The 22,415-nt window shown below is 30.5% G+C and overlaps 1 protein-coding gene across 2 annotated transcripts; it reads right to left on the minus strand.

Moving 5' to 3' along the window:
* Window positions 1-2,986: 2,986 nt before the first annotated feature.
* Window positions 2,987-20,358, minus strand: LOC121129793 (protein amalgam). Of its 2 annotated transcripts, XM_040725516.2 has the most exons (9): window positions 20,110-20,358; window positions 19,965-20,041; window positions 13,451-13,557; window positions 12,694-12,879; window positions 10,666-10,837; window positions 7,979-8,104; window positions 6,373-6,486; window positions 6,057-6,197; window positions 2,987-3,670 (listed from the first exon to the last, which is right to left on the minus strand). In XM_040725516.2, the coding sequence occupies exons 2-9, from the start codon at window positions 20,038-20,040 to the stop codon at window positions 3,348-3,350; spliced, it is 1,245 nt and encodes a 414-aa protein (XP_040581450.1). In that variant the 5' UTR covers window position 20,041; window positions 20,110-20,358; the 3' UTR covers window positions 2,987-3,347. The 2 variants fall into 2 exon arrangements, with proteins under 2 accessions (XP_040581450.1, XP_040581451.1); XM_040725517.2 differs by lacking the exon at window positions 19,965-20,041 and having other exon boundaries at window positions 3,001-3,670; window positions 20,192-20,347.
* Window positions 20,359-22,415: the final 2,057 nt, after the last annotated feature.

The raw sequence follows: 22,415 nt of genomic DNA on the forward strand, positions 1-22,415 counted from the left end.
AGTGATTGATATAACTTGTATTTCTAGTTACCTTGGAATAAGTTATACTAGATTTTATATGAATTTATTATAATTAAGTGACTTATTGTTGGATTTATATGGATGTAAAATTAATGCTTATTTAAATAAAAAATAGATATTAATTTTGAATTAATTATGTACTACAGCATGGTTTCCCGGCGTTACCAGCTGCTTGCTCACTCCATGGTTATTGGCCAACCTGAACAAGGAAGTCCCCGGAAAGCCTTGAGGGACTTCCGGAGGCCTCCCAGCAGCTGTATTCAAGGAAGAACTCCTCCATGGGGAGTGTGGATTCGGTCACTTCTCATGTTGTGGGCCTTACGGCAGACCTTCCCCTCAACCTCCCAGGTATTGAAGACCCGGTACACCGTGGTTTTGGGGTAGTTAGAAAGCTTATAGATAGCAGAATGCTTGTGTCCTGCGTTGTGGGCGAGCCAATCCCAGGTATTGAAGACCCGGTACACCGAGGATGGCGTCTCTCCTTGCTTGTTCCATGATGACTATTGTTTGTTGTCAAAACAATTTTGGTGGAAGTTATAGTGTATTGTTCACACAACCTTTTATATTAGTATGATTTAACCCCGAATATCCACATTATGGATCTGGATGAAGTTTAAAGTGGTTCCAATTTATCGTGGACACCCTGTATATGCCCTCTTCTTTCACACGATAAGGATATGATTGTTTTATTGTGGGTCAAACACCGAACTTGCAGCCTCGAAGCCGCTTTCTTGAGCATCAAGGAACCCTCATAATATCCCACAATACAACCCAGCTCTCAGGATGTACAGGTGAAGTACTGGGCCAAAATACAGTTTAAACTCTACGGCCGCCGTGCTTCTAGTCACCAAGGAACCCTTCTTATACTGCTATAATACACCCCAGCCCACGGGTTTTGTAGGCGAACTACTTGGCCCGAGGTAAGTTAAAGTTCACCACCACCTCTTCTTTGAGCATTAACGAACCCTTCTAATATCCTAAAGTACAACCAGGCTATCAGGTTGTACAGGTGAAGTTCTAAGTATGACACAAAACATTTAAATATGGTTTCGTAATTGTTCAACATTAGGTATTGAAATCAAGATTTATATCATATATCTCTATCTCCAACACCAAGTGCTTAAAAAGCTTTGAATCTTCAAAATAGGGAAAAAATTTTAAGAAATTGCGCATTTTTTTAATTTTTTTTTCCAACTATGATACTGATAAAAAAAACTAAGAACATATTTGAAACAAGGAATAAAACTTTACTACGTTCTGCATTCTACATATTTCTTTATTGCGTCTTTTTTCTGAAGAACACTGGTAATATGGAATTTCAAATTTCCCAACTTTTTGCTCAAGATTGCTTTTGTAGTAGAAGTTAAATACACTCAGTGAAACATTTATTTAAGTGCGTTATGAATCACAGTAGTAGTAATGTTGCAAAACATCTGGTCCTAGCTTCGTTGAACTTTAAAACACTGTTATTTTCAAATTCTAGACAGCACTTTGAACAAAAGAATAATTTCTACAGCAATTACTCATCTTGTTTAGAACAGAGTGGTACATTAAAATCATGAAAACTATTAATTTTAAACTTCAACAAAATAAAATCTTTTTGATTTTAACAATTAAATTTCAACAAAATTAATACTAAAAATGGTTATGTTTCTGAGCTCTCTTAATCATTAATGTAGACACCCTCAGGGGTAATGCTGATTTCCAAGCGACGGCGAAAAAACCTGGAACTCACTACGGATGTAGTCCTCTGTCATAACATACCAGTGCTTCCTGACAGTGGCTTTGAGGGCCTCAGTGTTTGGATGACGGACATCGCAAGACTTCCTTCGACGTGCACCCTAAAGGTGTAGTCGAGGGGGTTAGTATCATGACTGAAGGGGGACCAATGGTGTCAAAAAAAGAGCTCAAAAGAGTTTTGCAACGGAGCAGATGGGTGTTTCTCATTGCTGGGTCAAAAGTAGCTCCTCCATCCACACCCGTGAAACCACTATATCTCTTACATGGAGTCTCATGAACTAGAAGGGATTGGTATGAACTGTTTTCTTTTCTCCTCTGGGACCATTTTGAGAGACCCCTTCTTCCTCTCCAACATTCTGGACTTACTGATGGTTTAAATGGTGGTCCTGGAGACGCCCAGCTGCTTGGAGTGCGCGAATATAAAATCGTCGATATCGTTCAAATGTCATTTTCTCGACTTCTACCTAACCAAGAGAGCTCAGGTTTATTTAGTTTGATAACTAATTGTTTATGCTTTTAAACATATTAATATGAATAAATTTCAATCACTAAAATTCATTAATTATTGAATTAGTAAGTGTTTACATTTCAATGGATCACCCAGTATTTGCTCCTGAAACTTGGCATCACAAGTGAACCAATACTAGGCAGAAAGTCTTGAGAAGCATCCAAATTCAGAATCTTATGCTAGTGATCATGCGTAAGCATTGTGTGCAGTTTCCTTTTAGTCATATTCATTTGTGAAAATACTTGCTCACAACAGTTATTTGCCAGAAATATGTATAACATTTTTGCAGCCAGTGCTGTCAATATAGGATAGCCTGATGGAAGATACTTGTAAAATGTGTCTATGGCCACAGAGGTAAATTTGTTCAATTATTTCAAGTTGCATGTCAACCGGCAAATCAGAAGCTCTGATTGTAAATGATTCTATCTGAAATCTTGTCTTTGTGCCGTTTAACATCCAAATCAAAATTCTAGTGCACATATATTTTAAAGAGGGAAAATTTGGAAGGTCAACGCTTGTGATATGTGTCCTCCATAACACGAGCTTTAACTGGAGTACACATATACTGTGCTTCAAATTTTTGAGTCCTTGTAAAATAAAATAAAAACGCTCCAGCACAGGATCTTTGCTTAAGCATCGTAATTCCGTTTGGTAAGGCACAACGTGAATAATCATTCATTATTCTTACCACTTACAAACTCCTCAAAAAAATATATATTTTTTCTGAATAATTTTTTTACGATTTTATTATCTAAATAGTTAGAGTAACTAAAGAATGAATAGAATATCTTAGATAAAAACAGTTACTAGCAATAAATAATTATTTAACAATTTAAAGGTTTCATGATAAATGGATTACGATGATTTGAATTAGTGTATTTATTCAACGGACCTCATTTTCTTTCTTTCTTTTAATTACTTCTTCTCATTAAGTTTTTTTTTTTTTTTTTACAATTAATCCTTGTATCTGTACATATTGATATGTTATTTTTTTTAGTGTATACCTCCAAATTAGTTGAATATATAAAACATATAAAAACGACCAAACATTATTTGAAAATATGTAATATTAGACCAATCAGAGGTGGAGGTATAATAAGATACCAACAAGGAATATTTGGTAGGCATATCCGATGGATTGAGAAGTAAAGGAAGTAGAAGAGAACAAATGGTGATTCTTTCTGCGATCCCTTTTCCGTTTCCTTTGCTCACTTGTTTTCCTTGTGTTTGGAGTTGATGGAGGATTCTGGGATGTGGGAGCATTTAAGTTATAGTAGTTTCCATGGTCGTTGATGGTTTCTAAATTTGAAGACGTACTCGTATTGTAATTTTCATCTTCTTCTTCATCATCTGAGTAATCAAAAGTCTTTGTAATTGAGTCGGGATCAGGAATAGAAACCCCTAGAGTATAAGCGTAAAAGTATTGGATTATAATTGATTGCATTAAGAGGATTGATTGACTAAAAGAACCTTAATTAGGTGAGTGAATAAGATACTTAATATACTAATAAACCTATTAATATAATCCATTAATTCAATTATTGGAAGAATAATCTTGAAATTGGATATGGAGAATCATTATGTATATGTAGCGGAGAAACGAGTGAATTCGGACAGCAAATGAACATGTTCACTTGATTTTTTCGGAAACTCTCAGGATTAAATGTTTTTGATGCAGTTCAAACATGTCTCGATTTATGTTAACTGGTGATGTAAATCGTGTGTATTATTTAACTGCCCGGTTTTTTTTTTTGGAATTGGTATATTGAGTTATGGAGCTAGGTAATTTTGCTTTAAACAAAATGGTATTATGCCTAAAAGCCATTTTGCATCATGGATATTTTGCCTTAATATATGAATCAATGAGATTTATATGTCGTTTTTCTTATTTTTGGTTAAAGTTAATGTTCCTTTTGAACTTGTTAATCAAAAAATGAATGTGTGTCAATATAAAACGCATTAAATGTTTGTTTTCTGTTGGGAAAATGATGGAATCATGGGCCCAAAATTTCAGGGTATACACCAACAAAATCTCACTATGTAATGAATTCGAACCAGAGACAAAATAGGTAATAAAATTAGAATAATAAGAAAAACCAAAGTAAATATAAATCTCAACGATTCGAATATAAAAATTGCTATTAACTTCTTCGTTAGTAATCATCACTAGACGTGATGGTTATTCATGCTAAAAAAGACTCATCGATTGACGAGCAAGCATAATATGAGGCAAGAGCATTATTCCATCTTTATTCCAACAGAAAACAAACATTTAATGCATTTTATATTAGAAAATATTGCATATTTTGATTTAAAAAATTCAAAGTAATCCATTTCAACCAAAAATAAACAATACTGACACATAAACCTCATTTATTTATATATTTAGCCGAAATATCCTTAAGAAAAAATGTCTTAACGGAAATAGTTTGCGGCAAAATGTTCTTTTTGGCAAAATAGTTTAAGCCGGTCACCTTCAATTATATTTAAAAATTGATTGAACATTCATATGTGGGCATAAAAAAGAATATTAACCTGGAGGATTTGTTGCGGAATTATAATTCTAACTTTTTGTTAGAGTTGCCAATGTGATATTTTATTTCCTTCTCCCCCTCCTTCCTTGTCACAGCTGAATGCAGTGGATCTCCTCCAAAACATTCCTCAAATTGTCAGGGTATCCAATGTTCATGTCGATTTTCCCCTTCTTTTTTTTAATATGGCCAAAGAACACACGATTTTCATCACCAGTGATAACTTTGCTGTGGCATGTGTGTGCGATGACTAAGACAGTAAGTAATTTTGACTGCGCCATAGTTTGTTTTCCAATGTATTTTACAAGGAATTATAAATTTTTTAGATCACTATTTTTATGTTAAATATTTCTGACTCCATCACAATTACTTGTTAGCAAAAAAAAAAATATATGTTCTAGCTATACTTTTAGGGTATAATCCATGATTTAAAACCTATCGCTGTGGGGTGATTCCGTAAAAAAGTGTTTGGGGTGAGACTCACATGTAAGGATTTACTATTATTCAAGCAAAAAAATTAACAAACTACCTAAAAAAGCCAAATAGTAGCTTATAATTTCTGTAAATAAAGAAATATTAGTAGTTTTTTATGTTTAAAGAAAAATCCTAATTTGTAGGACTGTGTTTTTATTGACTCATTTATTTATTTCATTTGGGAGATAGAAAAATAAGAACTTTTTCACATGAAAAGACTCGAACTCATTTTTTATAAATAAAACTAATACATTTTATTAATTTTAATAGCTTCATAAGCACAGTGAATAGGCTGTACGATTCGGGTGTCTGTGCATTTTGGCAATTTTTATTCAAAACCATGTGTTAAGAAAAATGTTGATGCCTCAAAAAATATATATTTTTTTTTAAATAAAAGTAGTTAAATAAAATTTGGTTAAAAAGATATAAAGAATGCCCAACTGTTCGAACTCACCAGTTTCTCCCTTGCCTATTAAGGACGAGTTGATTCAAAATTATATTGACGGAACTTTACTTCATGTTCAACCACCAAACCTCTTATTTTCAATTCTCTATTTAATTTTATTTTTAAATGAAAGCAAAAAGATTGAAAGACCCGTAGTAGCAGGTTTTACTCTTCCCTGAATTGTCCTTTAAGTAGGCGCATTCCAAAATTACATTTGCCATCTCTCTCTCTATTCATAATAAACTATTAAAATGCTATATAAATTATCGAAAATACGTCTGCGCCTTAAAGATGCAAAAAGTGTATTTGAATCAACTTATGATAACTACTGAGTTACCCGAAATAAAAATCGTTGTGGATACTTCATCCAAGTAGTTTTGTCCATGACAAACAACCCGCGTTGTTTTGTACACTTTAACTTTTGCTTTCAGCTCCATTTTCCCAAATCTTTTCCGATGAGAGGGCTTCACATACTCGTCTAAAAGAAATATGATATTAAGGAAATTGAGTATAATTGAAGCTTTCAAGAGTAACAAAACCAATTTATAACTATGGGGGAAGCGGTTTTGTAGAAAAATGTCACATATTCATGACATCAGGGTACCCGATACCCCTTTTTTGGTTCTGACACAACTTGAGCATTTTTCACTTACCTCCAACCATGAGACCATGCTTGCTTACTTCTGGAAAGGCATCAATTGCGCAAAGGATCTCTGTTTCCCCTGTTTGAAAGTTCGTACTGTGAGCGAGGGTGACTCTGGGTTTATCTAAGATTGTAAAATGTGTTTAATGACGACTAAGAATTAATGTACTCTGTGTATTAAACTTCAGCTCTAACAAGAATAAGAAGGTTCAAATAAAAAATTATTAATAAACTTTTCCTTTGATCATGGCTGAATAGCAAAAATAATTAATATTTCATTTCCCTTTAGTTTCAATGATTCATAAAGACTGTTTTCACTGATTTCATAAATTACATCATAATTGAAGGAAAGGACATCTTGAGGGCTCAAATTTGATATTTTTACTACATTTAATGAACAAATTTTGATTAAACTCAATCAAATAACTTTAAGAATAAAAAAAGACTCCGATTAGAGATTAAAAAAATAGGATAATTAGAAAAAAATCCTATATTCTTTCCACTGTAATAATTTATTGTTATCTTCCATGTAGAAATAAGATTGGTTAAGGTTGAATTAACATATGTTTAATGCATTTTAAGATCAGATATATAATAAAACTTGACAATAAAGGGATAGATTTGCTATAGACTGTAAGGGTTAAGTGCTTTTATTTTATAGTTCAATTTATATGTAAATCCAAATTTCACTATTTTCCTTCAAATAAATAAAAAAAGGGGTTTATCCGGGGAGTGTGGACTCCCCGGGTAAACCCCTTTTTGATAAAGGGATTTTTGCTTTTTACCTGAAAATGTTTTTGGTCAGGTTGAGAAAAATTTATGCAAAAATATAGGCAAAAATTATATTTTCTTTAAAAAAGATCTTTTGAGCAAATTATGCACAACAAACACTTAATATTCGAAATTTTTTCCCTAATATATATTTTTTTTTTATATCTAATGATTTTTTTTTAAAAAATCCAAAAACTTTAATTTTTCAAATTTTTCCCAAAACATGGCATTTTTCAAAAACAAGTAACAAAAAATTTTACTTTTTTAACTTTTTTCCAAAAAAAATAATTTCTGTAAATATTTATTTTTTGTTGATTGAAATTTTTTTTTTTTAAAATTTAATATTTGAAATTTTTTTCTAAGAAATATAATTTTTTGTGAATAGCTGAAGATTTTTGGAAAAAATTTCAAGAAAGTTGAATTTTTATATTTTCTTTTTTTTCAATAAAATTACAAAAGCCTAGCCCTAAAAAACCAAAATTTTATAAATATATAATCTTGCAGACGCACCTGTTTATTGTTATAAAACATGCTTGTTTAACCCTAGAATGACCAACATCAATAAAGTTTATGTCACACGAAAACGTTCTATATTGATTATTTGATTCAAAAGTTAACCAATGTTATAAAAACATATTTTCCATGACAAAAATAAATCAAATTTGTCGATAATTATATTATTTTAAAATATATCCATTAAAAATTTAAGGAATAAATTTAATCAGCCATGATGTTATTTGGTTTAATATGTATTCACCTAATAATTAATATTTGAGCCTTCTTGATAAGACTTGAGACGCAATTCTATGACAAAACACGACTTAACAATATACATTTGTACTTACAGTGTACAAATAACTTGACTGTGTGACTCACTGCAGGCGGATACGCATTCTTGGCAATACACAAATAATTCCCAGCATCCTTTTTTTGTACGTTTTTCAAGACAAGAACGGGATGCTCAACTTTATCTGGAAATGTATACAAAAATAATTAATCAATTTTAATCATAATAGTTTTGAGTTGAATAGAACTAGAATCCTGTGCAGAACAATAAGTCAAAACGTTTCTTTGATCCATTAAAAATGGGTTTATTCGCGCGTTTAGATTAATTTTAACATTTACAAAAGTGGATTCTATAGTTATAGTAGTATACATTTTTTATTATTATCCATATATGGTTTGAATAGTCTAAACTAGGAGCTCGCAATCAGATTTTGTGTGGCATTGAATTACAGGAATATTAATATGTACATTTCCATATCCTTCCCAGAAAATAGGAGGAAAGTTAAGCTGCTATTAATACGACATTGATGGGCATGGTGTTACCTCTCAACACAAAAATATCATATGTATTTTTTATCAGCTGTAATTTCTCTCGTCTCACTTGATACTTCTCACTTGAGTCGCATGAGCAACAAATATTGGGAACAATGGTCTTACCGTGAGCAGAGCTAGACAGGGAACAATGGGGGACTTAATGGGAGTGCAAAGTAATTTTCTGATATTATTAATTTAAATGCATAACACTTCATATCTTACTCATTTCAATAAATAATTGAAACTTTACTTTTAGAAAGTTTAAACATTAAAAAATTATCATTTTAATGATATAGAATATCCATTGCACATCTTTAATTTAATCCAATAACCATAGTCGTACGGACAACGGACAAGAATCTCGATATTTTTGTTTCCAGCTTATAATGGAGGATTCTCTTTCTATTTTATAATGGTGAATATCAAGCCCCGGGTTTACTTATTTGTTTATTACTAAGATGAATACTATTACTACACCTTGCGGATAATATACTTTTTTAGTTTGCTCATGTCCTGGAGTTTGACCCTTAAAATATATGGCTAGACAATGTGCGACACCTAATCCTCTCATTGAAAGATGAATATATAATTTGGAGGGCATTTTAGGCAAGTAGATGACTTAAACGCCATACCAACCCTATAAAGTTCAAGCCAGAGACGAATAATATTAGTTTTTTGACTATAATGATCAAAAATAAAAATTATAATTCTGCATATATTGAGAAATATAAGAAATTCATTGTAGAAGTTATCGAATATATTGTAAATATAAAATCAGCTATATTTGTACCCGTATATGTTTTTTTATATAAAATAAATTACAGGTTTATGTTTATTTTTTTCCAAATAACTTAATTAATGAAAAATGTACTAATGACGGGCCCCTATTTTTATAATCAAGTTCAGGGGTGGGAAAATTATCCCTTACATATCCCCTAAAATCTACCCAACTACTCGCCTAAAAAGTACATTTTTCCTAATTCATAGGATGCCATGATTTTTAATAATGTAAGGTTGGGTGTCTTCCCATTTTGTGTTTCTTCCGTAATATTTGATTTACCTAATCAATTACTTTTATAAGTATCAAGAGTGGCAAAAAAGTGTCTTACTCAATATTATACAATTTATTTCCTTCTTCAATAGATCATTTTCTCAGCTAATTTTACAAAGTAACGTGGCATAATCTGATTATTTTAATTTTCCAATTAAAATAGATAGTAAGACTGATTGTTTTCTTACACAAAATTTTTGATAAATATTTGCACATAATGACATGACACAAAATTGGCTAAACAATGGGGTTTAGTAGGTTATTTTTTATAATGTATTGAAAGATCAATTTTTGAAGGGCATGTACATGATATTATAATAAATATCTCAGAAGAAATTGTCGGATAAACCCTTAAATACGGTTAAATAAAGTTATTAATATCAAAATGAAATACTTCAATAGATTAATTATCTCTAATTTTTAAAATATGTATTATTTCAATATTGAAAATCAAACAGAAACCTCTCAAATTCTATCGAAGTAATATCAACGCTATATATTTGTATTTAAAAGTTTGAAAATACTGACATAAAACCTTATAACATTATGTCAGCCTTTTGAAACTTATATTTTTTGTTATGTCATTATATAGAAATATTTATAGAAAATTAGTCTAATTATCTATTTTAATTGAAAAATATTTTTATTCTAGTACTTAAAATTTGATGATTCGGGACGATACACATTACGCCACGTGACTTATAAAAATAGAAGAGAAAATTGAAATTATATTGAAGAAGAAAATAAGTAGTATATATTGACCTACCACTTTATCTTTTCTATCTATATAAACCAAACCATGGGGTGTCCGCAGGGGGGCTGAAGGGGCTGTAGCTCCCCCAAATCGAAATTTTTAAATAATAATGAATATAAGGAATAAAATTAATTTAAGGATTTCTTTTCTAAAAAAATGTTATGAAGAAAAGAAAAAAAGTTATTTCTTTTATAAAAAAAGGTCATTGGGAAAAAAAAGTATCTATTATAACTTTTATCAACATGCTTTTGAGTTTAAGATAAAATATTTGAATCACGTAGTTATATTTTTGTGTATATAAAATATTCAAAATAAAATAAAAAACCTTTTTTTTTTCTTTTTCTGTATACAACAGATGTTTGTTTTGAAAAAATATAGAAATAAAATAATTATTTTGTTTCCCTTACTTAGACCACGAATCATTTGATTTGCATTTTGCCTTCGCCAATATATTTTCGGAGTGGGATCCCCCGAAGCTGAGCAGTTTAGTAAAGCCGTCTGTCCCTCTGTGATAATCAAACTATCAGATGTGAGCTCTTCATCTATGGTAGGAGGCTTCACGACTTTGAGAAAAATTACCTGGAATGTAAATTACCGTGTAGGTACTCAATTGAATCTATGGAGATAGGTAATCATATAAAATCTCTTGATTAGGGTGACCATATTCAGGGGTATCTGCAGTTTTTTTGTTGTTGTATTTTTTTTGAAGGAAGGCAAGGCCTTGACTAGGATTTTCTTTGATTTGTTTGGCTTATTGGACAATTTTGACAGAAATAAATTGTCTTTTAAAGAGACAAACTCAAATTATTGAAATATTTTAGAACTTAATTATTTTTGGAGAGGACTAAATTAGAAATTATATTTTTTTTTATTATGACGTTTAACATTTTTTTTTTTTTAAGTAAGGCGATGATTTTATAAAACGTTCCTATTTATTTTGCAATCATCCCTAGTGTTGGATTGATCAAAAAACTAATAAGACTGCAGTCTTATCAGTCCGGTCCTAATAAAATTTGTCAGCCCTAGGACCGGTCCTTATCGGGTTTTATGGTAACTACAAGGAATTGTCCTTTTAGCTGTTCAACATAACCACTTTCGAGGGACAAGATATCTGAAGTTTAAAGTAGTATATTTATGCCTAGAACAAGAATTAAAATTACATAGCTCTCTTTTTTACAATTCAGCAGTCTTAAGAACAGATATCCCGGTCATTCCGTCCTACGTTCCTAACTATCCTTATTATATTCTTCATTCATAGCTAGTATTGAATAAAATAAATTCGGAGAAAATAATAAATGATTGCTAGAACGTATAATAATAACGAGCAAATTATGCAAATTTTGAGAGGTTAAGATTCATTTTTTATTATTTTCCTATGAGCAATATTTAGAACATATAATTAACCGTCAATTGCAAAGAAATTACAATTTACAATGTCTTCCATATCTTTCTTGAGGTCCTAGTCTCCGTCCTGATATCCTTTTGGGACAATCATACATGGAGGAGGGTAGTTATCTCAATCATCTTATCGTACTCTATACTCCTGGTGGCGAGTAGGGGAATGTTTTTGTGTGCAATCGACAGCTAATTATGTGTTCTATAGTATTGCTTATAGGAAAACTGTAAAAATGACTCTAAACCTCTCAAAATTTGCATAATTGAGATAAGTAAATGTATAGTTTCTTCTAATGTATATTATTCAATACTAGCTATGAATTAAGAATAGTTATAAAAATAGTTAGGAACGTAGGACTGAAGGACCGAGGTATCTATTCTTAAGACCACTGAATGCTAAAAAAGGGCGCTAGGTAATTTCCATTAAACTATTTTCCTTCAGGACATTTAAAAGAATAAACAATACCGACTTATAAATCTATTTGTTTATATTTTAAGGCGAAATATCCTTGAGGCAAAATGGATTTAAGGCAAAATACCTGAGGCAAAATTACCGGACAATGTAAAAAAGATTGGACCAATAAAAAAAGACTGATTAAGCAATCAGGCCTTGAACTGATCCAACAATAATTGTCCACCTGTTATTTAGATTGCCAAAAAATTGGACATTTAGCTTTGGGGGTTAATATTTTGAAATAAATAAATTTGAAAGCAAAGTATTATTATTGATTAATTTGTATTTTTTTAGAAAATATATTTTCTAACTTGTTTTAAAAAAAAAAAAAATTTTTTTTGCATTTTTTACATAGGATATTTTGGATTTCATAATTTCATTTTTTACAGGAAATATTTTTAACTTATAATATCTTTCTTTCATATCAATTATAATATATTATATTTCAGTAGATTTTTAACCTACGCAAGTTTGCCTTCATAAAACTGAACATTTCATTAATCTATAAAAAAATATCCCCGGACAGAATGTAAAAAGGGTATATGTCCCGAGAACAGTTGGTCACCCTACTCGAGTTGATACCTACAAGATTTTTCATAGGCTCCGAATTGATTTGGCAAATATAGGTTCCAGCATCTGAATCGATCACATTTGTGATGAAGAGATCATAAGAGCCCTCTTCCTTGTTGATAATCGCATAGCGATTGGACTGAGTTACAAGCTCTCCATGTAGGGATAGAATGGTTCTTGTGTCATATCTCATCCACGCTACCTATGGACAAATATATGTTAGTTACAGGTAGATATAAAAAGAATCCTCTTAACCCCTAAGGGCAGGGGAAGGGGGTCCGCAGGGGTGTGGGGTGGAGGGGCTGTTGCTCCCACCCCACCTAAAATTAAGGAATTTTAGTTTTTACTAGAAAAATTAATATTTGAAATTATTTTCCGAAAAATTTAATTTTATGTGAAGAACTCTGGATTTTTGAATTATTTTGTGAATAACTGTGAATTTTTAAAAAACTTTTGTGAATAACTATGAGTTTTGGAAAAAAAAAATCAAAATTTCATTTTATGTGAACAACTCTTGATTTAGGAATTTTTTTGTGAATTTTAGTGAATTTTTGGAGTTTTTTTTTCAAAAAATTTAATTTAATGTGAACAACTCTAGATTTTGAAATTTTTGTGAATAGTTGTGGATTTTCATTTTTTTCAAAAATTTAATTCTGAAATTTTTTTTTCAAAATAATTTTTCCATAAAGTATAATTTTTAGATTTTTTAATTACAACCCCTCCCTAATATATATATATAATCCTGCAGACGACCCTGAAAAGTGATTACTTACACGATGGCCTCCAATCTCAAATACAGGACATCGAAGTGTTGCATTTCGACCGTACACGGATGTGTCATTTATTTTGATACTATTCGTGGGAAGTTGGATTGCGCTTCCTTCTCATAAAAGGAAATAAATTATTATTATGATAGTACCACTCAAGAATGTAAAGGCCAAAAATTGCCTTTAAAGGTCTATTTGCATTAGCCTATGTACATTACAAGAATGACTCATTTTCCAATATAAATAATATTTTGCGAACGTATTTTACTTGTAGACAAACTGAATAAATTCTATGCATTTATATTAATTTCACTAATTAATTATTTATATATTAAAGTTGTAATATGCAAAATTATTTGATGATTTGCAAATTAACTTATTATTTTTCTGCGAAAAAGCAGTCCATCATTTTTATAACACTTTCTTCATTTCTTGACAATGAGTCATTCCATACTGTGATATTTCATTCACACTTTGAGACTTGTGCAAAGATTACCTATCTTTTTTTTAAATCTATTATTACAAAGTATATTTTTTTATCTTTTCCTTGCTCTAAAACCCCATGAACGAGATTCAAAGACGGCTCACTTTTTTAAATAAACAAAGATGTATTGTATTTTTCTTTCAACTATTTTCATTAGTTGACTCTTGTACTATTCAAAGCTACTGACTATAAAGGGGTATCCGCAGGGAGGGCGCCCTTTAGCCCCCCCCCCAAATTAAGGAATGTTTGCTTTTTGCTAGAATATTAAATATTTAAATTTTTATTCAAAAATTTTAAATTTTAAGAAAGTTTTCAAATTTTTAAACAAAAACCAATTATTTTTCATTTTTTTCAATAAACTAATTATTTCAAATTTTTTTCAAAAAACAATTATTTTTCATTTTTTTATTTCCAAATATTTAATTTATTTGATAACTAAAAACTTTTTAATTTTATTTCCCAAAATGAAATACTTTTTGTGAATAGCTTTGAATTTTTGAAAAAAAATTTCCAAAAATTTTATTTTTGATTTTTTTTTCCCAAAATTTTTTTTTTCAAATTTTTTCCCAATAAAAGTATTTTAATATATACTCATGAGAGCTGAATATATTTAAAATATCATAATGTAATAACTAATTGAGAACACGAAAAAGTGAACAATTAAAGTGAACTCAATCGATTAAAAAAGGTGAACGACAAAAAGCCGGAACTGAACTGGACCGGACAGAGACAGAATTCAGGGGCGTCCGCAGGGGGTGAGCTCAAGGGGGAATTTTTTTTTTTCTATACATTTTTTTCGTTATTCCGACAAATTATGCAGCAGAGCAAAAATTATAAGAAAAAAATTCCAAAAAATTTATTTTTTGTGAATAGGTACAGATTTTTAAAGTAAATTTCAAAAAATTTAATATTTGAAGCTTTTTTCCAAAAAATACAATATTTAAAATTCAATTCTTGAATTTTTTTTTCAAAAAAAATTATTTTTCAATTTTTTTTCCAAAAAAAAAAATTATTTTCTGTGAATAGTTCTAAATTTTTAGGATTATTTTTGTCAATAGCTATACATTTCTGATGTTTTTTTTTCAAAAAGAATATTATTTAAAATTTGATATTTGAATTTTTTTTCCAAAAACTTTAATTTTCCAATTTTTTTTTTCCAAAAAAAAAAACATTTTCTGTGAATACCTATACATTTTGATTTTTTTTTTTAGAAAAAATTTGATATTTGAAGTTTAATTTGTGATTTTTTTTTCAAAATATTTCAATTTTCAATTTTTTTTTCTAAAAAATTCTAAAAATCAAACCCCTCCCCCAAAAAATAATTATAATCCTGCAGATACCACTGGAACTGTACGGGAATGCCGCCTTCAATCTTGACACAACACTTTATTTATACACTACACTTCAGATTTTGTGAGGAATCATATTAATCCTCAAAGGAATCTATAATCAAATATAAAATACATTGAGGTTCAAACATAAAAATATTTATAGAGCCCTCACTATTGAAAACTACAACGACGTCAACTTCTTCTTAACATCATCACTCCATGTTTTTATCTTTATTGTAGAAACCCCCATTAAAACTTTATAGAGGGAAATTATATTTTCATTTGACGTTATATCATATGTAGTATACCCCCAGCACCCTATTTTAATTATTCTAGTCTATGTACATATAATTAAAAATTAATAACATGATTTGACAGATCCTCTATTTGAGACCCCTGATACAGCATCCTCTTAATCCTCCCTTGTTAATATTACAAAAGAATAATTGAGGGTACACAAGCTCCCTCTAGTGGTGTGTGGATGAGCTAGAGGAGTTTAAGACTCTGATATTGTATATTTATTTTGGTCATAATGGTGATGATTGGGGATGTTGATATTTTATCAAGAGCTACACACTATACAAAATTTAAAGAACCACTTATTTAAGATATTTAAGTCTAAGAATATTCTTTATTCAAACAACTTTGATGTAGTCATTTTCGAACGTTCAGACCATTAACCGGAAAAACTTATTGTTTACTTCATTATGCACCTGGGACGCAGTTAGGATTTGTGATGGGCAATTAATTGGAATAGGAGAATTGGATAATTTTTCTGGAATCTGCATTAGGAAAATCAAGATTTATTGCCTATTCCGATTCTTATATAATATTATTTATTACTGGATTTAGGAATGCTCGCCAATGGAAAATTTACCCTGAGAAAGTTTGCTGTGGGTTAACTCACCTAGGGAAAATTGTTTTGAAAAAAGCTCAACGAGCAGAAGAATTACTTTTCTTTATTTAATGTAAATATCATTTATTTTAAATAATGGAAGTTAATTTATTTTATCAATTGTAATTCTCAGAAATTTACGGGAAAATGGTATTTTTTAATTAATATTCAAAATATTAAAGAACCGGCATCGGGAATTTTTTGGTAGAATTGCATTGGAATAGCAGGGGCGTCCGCAGGGTGTGGGCTGGAGGGGCTGTATCCCCCCTCTCCCAATTAAGGAATTTTTGCTTTTTACTAGATTATTCAATATTTGGTTAAATCTGTAAATTTTTGAATTTTTATTACAAACATTTTCAATTTTTCAATTTATTATTTTGTAAAAAAATCTTAATTTTTGGTTAAGGCCTATAAATTTTTGAAATTATTTCCAAAAAGTTTAATTTTCTGAGAATAGTGATAGATTTTTGACATTTGAAAAATAATTTTTGGGATTTTTTGTCAAAAAATTCCAAAAACCCAGCCCCCCCCCCAAAAAAAAAAAAAATATAAATATATATACATATAATCCTGCGGACGCCCCAGAATCGGTATCAAAAATATTTACTGGAATTGCATCGGGATTAGGAATTTTTTTTTTTTAGAATCTTTCCATCACTAGCTAGGATTCTAAAACTAGGAAGAGCCCTTCAAGAGTGTCACTACATAAATATTTATGATATATATCCCTATTTGGGATATAAGATATTTAACTAGATGAACAAGAAATGAAATGGATCAAAATCTATATATTCCTAATACATACATTTATAAGTTTTGGATAATACACAATTCAAATAACCTCTATCTGCATCGTTACTCTTTACTCTGATGACATTGGCTATTCATAAATCTAATTAATGAACTAACCCAGCTAATAGCTCTGCTCTACCCAACATAATAATTTAGACTTTAGAAGTGTTTGGGAATTGTGATTGTTTGGACTATAAAGCACGTTGGAAATTTGTGAAGTAGATTTATAAATTAGTTAACTTAATAAGTTTTATAAATTAAAAGTACTTAATGCCTATAATTTATGACCATTTAGAAAATAACTATATGAATACTCAATATGAGCCTTAGATTACAAATAAGTTTCGTATACATAAATTAAAAAAATTTTGTAATCGGAGTCGGTATAAATTTTCCGACTCCTGACTCGCACTCCAACAAAAATGTCACCGACTCCGACTGGGCAGTCCTGGTTATAATACATAGAATCCAGAATTGTATTATTTCATAAGTAACTCTTTTTTTTTTAAATGTTTAGGAGAAATTTTTTCAAATAAGAAACCCTTGCATAATAAATATCCTCTATAAATTCTTACTTCCTAATCCCCAGATCGCTATGGTAAACTTTCTTCAAACTAATAAGTAGTTAATCAAACTTTAAAATCATACTCATAAGATATATTATTTCACTACCTACTTGACTTATTTTGGGAGGGGGGCTACAGCCCGTCCAGTCCCCTGAAAAAAGATAGAAAGTAGATAACTTGCAATATGGGAACTTTAGGAGCTACTCAAAACTTTTTCAGCATATTTTCTATTTCTAGTTTATATATTTTTTTCGTCAATATTCTTATTTTAAGAAATTTAGAAATGTCTACTCTAGCTGTCGAGACTATCCTTATTGAGTTTTAAATAAAATACATGTACAAAGGTTATGACGATTTTGGGGAACAAGAAAAATCCATGTTATATGAAATCTGGGTTGTACAGGGAATTTTTTAGTACTAAAACCCTTAATATGGGAGAAAAAAATTTATAAGTCAACTTTTTATATTTGCTTCTTTGTTTTTTTTGTATGGTTAGGACAATAAAAACATTTTAATCCGTGATAAATTATCAAAAATATGGTGTGCTAGACAAGATAATTGTAAAATTTAATACTAATGGGGTATTTACTTGATTTTTAATCTGGTCATTTCAATACTGTAAAATTTAAATAATCGGAACTAAGTAATATTTCTTCAGCAACCTTTTTAAATCCAAGTTTGTATAATAAATAATGAAAAAAAGTTTTCAGTCTAGCTATCAACTCAAATACTTATAGAACAACCACCAATGTAAAATTATACACTTCTATTATATAGACATAGTACGAACGAACTCATCAACATCTAAAAAAATTCATGTCTACTTCAATATATAGTCTTTTATAATTTATTATCATAATATAAAAAAACGCGATATGAAGGGAATATATAGTCAAAATAATTCCAAACACCGCATTATACAGATCTGCAGTGTTTGAAATCGCGTTATTTGGAGACCTCCTGTATATATATTGAAGATAAATTATGTGTTTTATGTGGGAGAATATGTGGAGTGATTTATGTAGCAGCAAACAGTTTTAAACAGTGCACCCCCCCTCCCCTCATAGAATCAAAATACTGGGTGTTATATAATTATTTGCTCATTTTTAAAAGAGCTATAATTCGAGACTGCCTCAGTCAATTTTAACTATTCTACCATGGCTAAAAAGTATAAAATTGTGTTTTATTTGAATACAATTTCGTTCAAATACAATCACAGAGACGATGGAGATAGACAACTGAATCAAAATAGCCGCACTCCACCTAGCAAGGTAACTCTCAAACGAACATTATGAAACAGGCTGGGGTGTCCAATCACAAGAGACGTCTTAAGACGTAGTAGACCCTTGCCAAGAGGAAGTTAAGAGACTAAAAAGGAAAGAGGAGATAAGATGGTTGAAATATTAGGTAAACAAAAACGTTGTATATGAATTATGTTCAGGATTCAAGTAACCTCGATCAAAAATATAGAATATTAATACTCTTTGTAGATGAGGTAATGTATTTTTGTTTTAAAATAACTTTCATAATTTTTTAGAGCATAATAATGTTTAAGATACTATGAACTATGGTTTTAATTAATAGTTTGTTTTCTGGTTTATTCTAAAGAAAAATACATCACATTGTCTGAAGCGTTTACTTATATTAAATTACACTTAATGAATCTTAGTCAAAAGAATTGAATACAATGAAATGCCCAAAAGATGAAAATAGGGCATATACCGAATTTTAGACAAATCAGGATTACAAATAAGACAAAATATTATTGATTGATATACATGAAGCCTATTTCCCTTTTAGGATAAAGCACTCCCGTCAATTGGCTCCTTCGCAATAACATCACCCCATGTGACCATTATTGAGGCTGAGGGTGAGATATTGAGGTTTAGATTAAAGCAACCATATTGGGCCTATTTGAAAATATTACATCTGACACTTATCATATGAATTTTACTGACTAGATCTTGTTGAATTTTTTGATAAGCGATGGGGAAATAGGGATCTGACACCCAATATGGGGGATATCTATGTGTAGGGATTAAAATGTAGACATACTAAGTCCTTGCGACAATAAATTCAAGGAAACATGAAGAAAAAATCCCCTTCCCCCCCCCCCTCCAACTTTCTACAAACTAAAATGAAAAACATATTTAATATATATGACCCATAAATCCTAATAACTGCGGCACCCACCCTGTCAACAAATGAAAAATAAATCAACATAAATCAGGAGGAAGAATCTGTTGCAATGAGTCCTTTAGCCGTATTTACAATACATATTATGTAAGACTTTTTCAAAAGAAGATCCGTTTTTGAGATTTGACCACCATTTTGATGACGTCAGAAAAGACGGAAAAGAGCCCAGGCTCTACTTTTTACGAATATAAAATAGAATGTGTTTTATATTCACTAAATGAAGTATAGAAAGACAAAAAATTGAATAAGAATTTACTCATAGTCACGAATGTAAATCTGAGAGCAAGGAGGAGTAAATGACGTAGAAAGGATTTCTTCCAACTCGATGGCATGCTACAGATAAAATGAACAATATGTAGAGGCCAAAAGTGGATTAAATGTACCTGGATGTTAATATATACTTCTCTTTATTTATATGGTTTGTGTTATAGATATACGAATATAAAATAGATAATTTTTTGAGATTCCCGAATAACTATTTACCAAATTATTTTAATAATTAATATTTAGATATTAGGGACTGTTTGAATGTGTGTTAAGTCGAGCTTCTACTTTAAGTCCTAAGTCGACGCTGATATTGTTCTTGTTGTGTTATGAGATTGTATTTGTTGTTTCCTTAGACGAAGACCCTTTTCAACTATTTTCTTCATAAAATAATAACAAAAAAAAGAGGGAAAGAAAAAGAAAGAGATACATACATATATACAAGCTGCTTACTTTCATCGGAATTTGAATACCGTGTGCTATAGTCGCCCCAGAGTCCCTATTAATATACAACTAGGTAGGCTGCCAATTATATTTTTAGCCTAATAATGGAAAAAACAAATAGTTAAAACTGAAATTGGCTCTATTGCTTTTCAAAATATTATCCATGAACATCCGTACACTTTTCCATACGTTTGAACCAGTTTTGGAAGCATTTTCCTTTCTGATTGAGGTTACTCCAACCCGTAGGTTTTGAATGCATCAGTGAGTTCTTCTGGTGATGAAAAGACTGACCACGCAATTTATTTTTGATGTATGGGAATAGAAAAAAAATAAATCAGGGGCTTAAGGGGGATGAACAATCATTTCGATGTTTTGACTAGACAAGAAGCTCTTTGTTAGAGCCAAAGTGTTAGAGACTTGCATTGTCATGATGAAGAATGATGATTTCTCGGAAAAATTCCGGAAGACAAATGGTCGTGTTCTATGCATAATTATTTTTTCTACGTTGCTCCAATGCCACTGAAGCTACGTGGCTTGTCAAACCTACAAAACAGGCCATCATTTGCTTTGATGTGCATTTGTTGAATTTGGCTCATCTTTAAAGACCCATACAGTCGATAGCTGTTTTGTATAAGGCTCATATGCATAGATCCATGTTTGTCACCTGTGTAAATATTACACACAGCTTTTGATGCAACTCTAAAAAATATTTGGTTTGAATATACACGAGCCTCCTTTTGATCCTTTGTCAGATTACGTGCGACCCAACGTGAAAAAATCTTCTTTACAGCCAAATATTCATGCAATATCCTGGTAATGTCATATTGAATCCATATGATGCTTCATATTCCGGTAACAGCATCGATGTATTCTACTACAACAAGCGAAAGTTGAAAGATGGCACGAAACTGTTAACTAGTAAATTCCATTTTTTTTACTGGAAATAATATTTCAAGTCTCTTTAAAATATTCAAATAACATGTAAATAACAAAACCTTATTATAAAACTGATAGTTGTAAATACCAAGCAATCAACTGGATACAACAGATGGAAGTGACAACGCATAGTTTCTTTGAGGCCATAAATATAAGTAGCAACCTGCGTATCGTCTTTGTAAAAGGCTACTCAACTGGCCTCCCACAGTTTGAATAGGAACCTTCACAGTGTTGTATGTAGAGTCAGATTCTAGTCAAAACTTTCAAGTTCGATTGAGTTTGAGTTTTTAAGAATTTCCATTATATGTGGTATGTCAACACAAAAGCAGGCTAGAATGTTTTTTTTGTTGTTTTTTTGTGGATTGCATTTGTAATTTTATACAAATTCATACTAATCCTTTGGATGAGTCGCAAATTATACTTGAAGTATCCAAAATTGTTCATCAAAATAAAATAAAAAGAAATTGACATATTTTATGTATTTGAAAAGCCATATCTAATTTTCTTCAATCAAATAAATGTTCTGAACTGGCTCTTGGTTATATCATTTCATTCCACAAATAAATAAATAAATATGCTTGACCGAGTGGTCCATTAAAATCTGAACACTTGGAATTTTAAACTTCAACAAGATATAATGTATTAATTAACAATAGAATTTCATCAAAATTAATATTATAAATAGATGTGTGCCTGAGCTCTCTTAATCATTAAGGTAGCCACCCATAGCGGCAATGACGGTTTCTAGGCAGTGGCGGAAGGTGTTTAGTTTTTGTTCAAGATTGTTTTTTTGTTGACACACAACACATGTCAATCGTACCCTTCATAACATATTTTCTGGAAGGGATTGATATTGTTAGGTTGGGGAAAAAAATAATTTTAATTTAATGTTTTATAAGAAGTGTGACAATCATTCAACTTAAACCCAGTTTGCCCTGTTCTGTTAGATAGCCTGTTTCCAAGAATCCAACTTCAAAATGCCCTTTCCAATTGGCAAAAAAACTTGGACAATCAATTAATTTTCACAGCCCTCTATAGAGGCCAATTTTGTACCCCCCCAATA

This window comes from Lepeophtheirus salmonis, chromosome 14 (genome assembly GCF_016086655.4).
Source record: "Lepeophtheirus salmonis chromosome 14, UVic_Lsal_1.4, whole genome shotgun sequence".
NCBI classification, from domain to species: Eukaryota; Metazoa; Arthropoda; class Copepoda; order Siphonostomatoida; family Caligidae; genus Lepeophtheirus; species Lepeophtheirus salmonis.